Genomic DNA, 6,222 nt, shown 5'->3' on the forward strand with positions numbered 1-6,222 from the left:
TAGGTTCAAAATATCATCTCGATACTGATGAAATATATGTATAGGGATATTAACGCGTGCGTTTGTTTTCTGTTGAGATGTAATATGCGGATCAGTTAGGCTTGATCTTATCCTTTGTATAGCTGTATTTTGTAACGTAGCATCGATACCGGTTTCCAAACCATGATCTTGAGAGCAAACTTTTCCTTCACGGAGTGCGGCAATTTCTTTAGCCGACACTTGAAGAATTGGATCCTCCTCATTCTCGAGTTCACACATCAACATCATGTCACCTTCATATCCTTGCTGGGCCATGAACGCCTTCTTCTTTGGGGATTCTTGCACTTCCACTTGAAGTGCCCCATGATGCCACAATTTTGACACTTGATCTTGCGCTTGTCAAGCTTCTTCTTCTTCTTCGGAACGCCATCACCGGCGTCCTTCTGACTTTGTTCGTTTGGCACACGATCTTGGCAAGCGTAACTGCTAGAGCCCTCACCTTCTCTCGTTGAGTCCAGCGCCTGCCACTGAGCCCGTGTGAGCATGACAAGCTCATCGTTGCTCCCGTCCCCGAGACTGTACCGCATACGCTCGCCGTGAGCCTTGTAGCGTCCGACGAGATCATCAATGGACAGGGTCGCGAGATCGACGCACTGCTCGATCGTCGTGACAGTTTCCAGGTACCAAGGAGGAGCCTCGCGCAAGAACCGATGGACTACCGAGGCCTCCGTGAGGTTTTCTCTAAGTGCGCGGATCCGATTGACGAGAGTAGCAACCCGTGAAGCGAACGCGTCCACGGACTCATTGTCATCCATGACCAAAGTCTCATAGTTCTTTAAGAGAGTTTGAAGATTGGCTTGTTTGACATGGTTCTGTCCCTCAAACATGAGCTTCAAGGTATCCCACACCTCCTTCGCTGTTTCTTTGGCAATCACGTGTTGAAAGACATCCATCGGAATCACCGAATAAATCGCCGACTTCACCTGTCGATCCTTCCGATGCTCAGCTCCCTCCTTCTTGAAAGCGGCGCCTCCTGGATCAACTGCATCCCACAACACGTTGGCGCGCAGACCACACTCCATCAGGGCCTTTCAGACCCCGAAGTTCTCACGTTCAAATCATGGGTACGACGAACTCGTCGGAGCCGCAAATACTTTAGCCACACCGGTGTACTCCGCCAGCTTCTTGTCCTTCTCCTCGTCTGACATGATCTCCCGTTACTAGAAGATCAACCTTGCTCTAGATACCATTGATGGCCCATACCTAACGCCGAGTACTTTCCGACGAGAGGCAATGACCGACGACGAACGACGATGACGAACGAAGCTCGCTGATGAACTCGATGAGATACATTACGCCGAGATTCGTTGTATATATACGTCGCGATTCGTCAACCTGTACTTTTGGCCTAGCGTATTGGTTTTGCAGTCACACGTACCAAGCAAGCTAGCTCCCTGGAGGATGGATTCCTTAAGCTAGCTAGCCGACGCACGTATGAGAGCAATTCCTGCTGGACGTGCACGTATACTATATGAGCTCTTGCTGATCGAAACTATCCGGTCAAAGCAACGCGAGAAACAGGGCGTCGAGATGATTGCCACGGGAATCGTGTCGCTTCCGTTAATCACTTTGTATTGATCTGAACTCATCATAGGCAGGTTACACACATATAAATAGGACAAGCTAGCAATTAAAGCACTACTCGGATACCAGCTCTTGTCCTACTCGAATACGTGTATATCCATCAGTCGACAAACTCATACATGGATTCCTATTCCTACTTATCACATGCACATTCCGTGCACAGCTTGTGTTTAAGTCTAACAGTCGTGCCTCTAATGCGGGACTCACATGCTTGCCTCTAAACTTTGCTCAAAACACCACAATGTATAAAGATGCTGCAGCCTCTAAGCATTTACCCCAGATGTAATATAATATATTTCTTTCTCTCATAAACTCACCTAGATGAGCTCCGGGGCCACGGGAATGACAAGTAGAACCACTATATTATTTAAATCAAAGAAGAAGCTTGGAGGCAGCCTCTTAGCATGGAGGCGACTCCAACATTTTTTAGCTTAGAGGCTGAATGTGCAGTGTATGGTGCCTGCTTTAAAGTCTTAGAGGCGGTCTTTAGAGGCAGCAAAACACTACATTGTGGATGCCCTGAACTAGCTTCATTTTTTTTTTTCTGTCTTGGGGATAAGCATCTCCTCTTGTTCTTCTCAGGTTGTTGCACTCGTGTGCCAACCTTGTGTGTACATACTCTTTCTACCTATCAATGAACAATACACAAGCTTTGCGTATTTGTGAAAAAAAAAGAAACGATGTATTCGTTAGTGGTGGACAAATTTAATCAACATGTTTTGTGATTCTGTATTTATGAAAATTTCTACCACTGTATCATAAAAATATACCGGGTGGCAACACGCATCGTGACGAATTAGTAAGCTTTAAAGGATCCTTTTCGTTTTGGAATGAGCGATGGCCTACACGGGTTAACTAGAGCGACATACAAAGATATGGATATAAGGTAACATGCGCGGGATGCGGTAGGTCATTGCATGCATGTGAATTTGAAGTGCGTGTCGACGCGCGGGATCTGGTAGGCGATGGGTAAAATCATCCAAAAATTCCTCGTTTAACCCCCTTTGGCATGTGTTCCTAACAAATTACGCGACATGAAATGAAATTTTCAGAAGGGGGGAGTCAGAGGATAAACTTTTTTTATCGATCTTAGTAACAGGTTTCTGTACATCCTGAGATGGCTCTATTCTATTCCATTTTGACAGCTAAAAGAAAGAAACTATCTCAATTGAGTTGCATATCGGTTGATATTTTAGCTTTTCAAGGACTGTTTTGTGAAACGGAAAATAGTAAGAGTAGATGGGGCACCCTAAGAAAAGAAAAAGAGTAGGTGGGGCGGCAGACAGATAGTCTGAAATTTCCCCTCAGTCCTACTCGTCCTCTCCCGACTCCAAACCCTAGCACCCAATTCGGCGGCCGCAGGCACAACACAAGCGACGATGGCGGCGGTGCTTGTGCGGGAGCTTGGCGAGATGGAGGAGCTCGTGGAGGAGATCCTCATCCGCCTCCCTAAGGACGAGCCTGGTAATCTTCTCCGCTCCTCCCTCGTCTGCAAGCCATGGCGCGGCCTCCTCGCCGGCGACGGCTTCCGTCGCCGCTACGGCGACTTCCACCAAACACCTCCCATGCTTGGCTTCTTCCAAAACTGGCCGGAACCCTGCGCCGAATTATGGCCTACCACGGATTTCCTCGCGCGTGACCTCGACCCCCAGCACCACTATTCCGTGGAAGATTGTCGCCACGGCCGGGTCCTCCTTCGGTACTTGGATGAGGATGCGAATATGGCAAGGCTGGTCGTCTGGGACCCCATCACGGGCAGACAAACGGTGTTTGGCAGCCTCGAAAACGAAATGTCGGCAACGGGAAGCTGGTCTGCCTCGGTGCTCTGTGCTGCGGACAACTGCCGCCACGGTGACTGCCAATCGGGTCCAGTCCGCGTTGTTTTCGTCATCCTTCACCAGGAAGAGCAGGTTGCTACGGCGTCCGTCTACTCATCGGAGACGGCTAGTTGGAGCTCTCCGGCCGTCACCGACATTGGTATGTTTGAGGATGAAGATGAAATCTGTTTCTGCACGCCTAGTGTACTCGCAGGAGACGCGCTCTATTTCCTCCTGTTCCGGGACCAGGATGTTGAAGATTGCAGTATTCTCGAATACAACTTTGGAACCTCTTGTCTGTCAGAGATTCATCATCCGGAAGAGATGGAGGATGCCAGCAACAGTCCTATCCTCATGGTGGGGGAAGACGGCAGGCTGGGGATTGCACACCTCTTCTTTTTCTGCCTCTCCATCTGGTGGAGGGAGGTGGATCCCGATGGAGGTGTGTCCTGGACACAACCGAGAGACATCGACCTCCAGACTATTCTTCCCGCTAGTGATTTCACAGTATCACCAGAGTTGGTTGGCTCCGTCGAGGGTACTGACATCATTTTTGTAACCACAAGTCTCGGCACCTACGAAATTGATCTCAAGTCACTAAGCTTGAAGATGCTCTCAAGCAAGCTGGATCAACATCCACATGTCAGATGGACCCTCTTTCCCTACGTCAGCTTCTACCATCCTCCAGGTATGTACCTTAATTAACATCTTTTTTTATATATAGTTGTGATTTGGGAATAGATGTTAATTACTTGTAATATATTTCAGTCGCAGGTGGCACAAATAAAAATAGTGAATGTGTAATCAGCAGACACTATGATGCTTTCTCAGCATACTGACTGCTTGTTCTTCCATGATTGTTTCTTTCTTCAGCGGCGGCTGGTGGTGTTCTGGCTGAAGCATCAAGTGATGAAGAACCTGGGCATGGCAATGAGGAAGCAGAAGTCTCAAGCATTGAAGAAGTTTAGATTGAAGAGTTGGCGTCTGGAATTGTGGCTGAAGCATCAAGTGAAGCTTGACATAGCAACGAGGAAGCAAAAGTCTCAAGCATTGAAATTCAGTTTGCTGTTTTGGTGCTTGTCTTTCGTTGGTTTTCAAAGTTAATTAGATGGGATACTGGTGTGAGTTTGATGGGTGATGCTAGACTTGTGTTATCATGTCTTGTTAATTCTCTATTTTTGTTAGCCATGCTATGGATGTTTTTGTTGTTCAATGTTCAAACCCTGATTCCATTTAAGCTGGGGAAAGTTGTCTTTTATGTAAAACAAATTGGCTGAAAGTTTTATGCATAATTATACATTTCTCTCCACACAAAGTAGCATATTTAAAATTTTAAATAGTGCTAGCAGCTGCATACTCTTGTGAATGGATCACACAGTAATGTTCTCCCTTTGTATCAAAATAATTGTAGTTGGAGAAAACTAGACTAGTTCTCTCCAAATACAATTATTTAGGAACGGAGGAAGTACTAATGAGCCTCCGAGCTATGATACCATTACAACTGATAGCCAACTTGTCTACTGATGTCGATGTCTTTCCAGCGCAATTTAATCAATAACGGAGTAGGCTGCTTCGTGAACACGATGAATATATACTAGTATGTTCAATGGTTTAAGTTTAAGCTGTTGTTGATTGATCACTTTTTTTGCCCTCTTATTTGTTTTGCATAAAGGATATATGTGTCGAAGAGAAATTCGGTCTTTTAGAGCGAGAAAGTTTGCTACCCTGAAATGCTGTAGACAATATATATGAACAAAATATATGTAATCATCATGGAAGCATAAAGAATGCCTCTACTGAATACCCATTCGTTCTTGCAGGAGTATCTTGCATGGGCTTCTGCGGAACCTATATTACCTTCTTACATCTTATGTGAAAAGCAGACGTAGAAGGGACCATGTTCAAAAACCTCAATCTGGCAAGAACAGATGCCGCCATTTCTTACTTTGTTTTATAAATTACCCCCTCTATAAATCTGATAAGACCAGATCCTATTCGGTTAACTCCCATATCCTATGTTCTCTTAGTTTAAGGGCTACTGAAGCTTGTTTGCATGTTGTGACTTACGGTACGCCTGTTCCTCTCCTAGCTTCTTGGCTCAGTCTAGTGGTTCTCCACTATTGCTGGTGTGCCCTATTTATACTATTGGTCAATGTTTAGATGGATGATACATCTGTTGTTGACTCAAATTTTGCACAAATGAGTAGGACTACCAGGCGGAAGGAATGGCGCCATGCCGCACCCATGTATGAGTCTATTGTTGGCTAAATTGCAACTTAATTTGTTGGTTCCTCGTGTGTATTTGTTGTTATTCAGTTTTACCAAGTAGTGTGAGAAGATTACAAACTGTCGAAAAAAGTACAAATTGCTAGGTCGATTACATTATTTACTCGGATGTTAACTCGGAGGTAAATTGCTAGCACGGCATATATAAGCTAATAAAAAATACATGTTTATTTAGTTAGAGCTACAAACAGACAATAGAAGCAAAACTATTAGCCGCATTTATTTGTGTGTTCAGTTTGTAGGAGGTGTAATATGTAGATTGAAATCTTCAACTTTCTCAAATAGTAGCCTAAGTGTGCACATAGATGAATATCCTCATCTCATACTTGTACTTAATATTAAAAATTGATAAACATCGAACAGAAGCAAAACCATTAGCCTGATATATCTGAGTCTTCACTTTGTAGAAGGTGTGAGCTCATATGTAGACTGAAATCCTCAACTTACTCAAATAGTATCCTAAATGTGCACATAAATGAATAACCACGCCTCATAC

The 6,222-nt window shown here is 44.9% G+C and overlaps 1 protein-coding gene across 1 annotated transcript; it reads left to right on the top strand.

Moving 5' to 3' along the window:
* The first annotated feature begins 2,885 nt into the window (after window positions 1-2,885).
* LOC123414381 lies at window positions 2,886-4,672 on the top strand. Its single transcript, XM_045106654.1, has 2 exons — window positions 2,886-4,128; window positions 4,314-4,672. Exons 1-2 carry the CDS (start codon window positions 3,003-3,005, stop codon window positions 4,406-4,408), a joined length of 1,221 nt encoding a protein of 406 aa, XP_044962589.1. The 5' UTR covers window positions 2,886-3,002; the 3' UTR covers window positions 4,409-4,672.
* The last annotated feature ends 1,550 nt before the right edge of the window (window positions 4,673-6,222 follow it).

Source organism: Hordeum vulgare, chromosome 1H, assembly GCF_904849725.1.
Source record: "Hordeum vulgare subsp. vulgare chromosome 1H, MorexV3_pseudomolecules_assembly, whole genome shotgun sequence".
NCBI lineage: Eukaryota > Viridiplantae > Streptophyta > Magnoliopsida > Poales > Poaceae > Hordeum > Hordeum vulgare.

Excerpts from the sequence above, each read along its gene's own strand:
- LOC123414381 (XM_045106654.1), top strand. The coding sequence starts at position 3,003 with ATGGCGGCGGTGCTTGTGCGGGAGCTTGGCGAGATGGAGGAGCTCGTG. Across the intron at positions 4,129-4,313 it reads CAGCTTCTACCATCCTCCAG|CGGCGGCTGGTGGTGTTCTG; the intron begins GTATGTACCTTA and ends TTCTTTCTTCAG.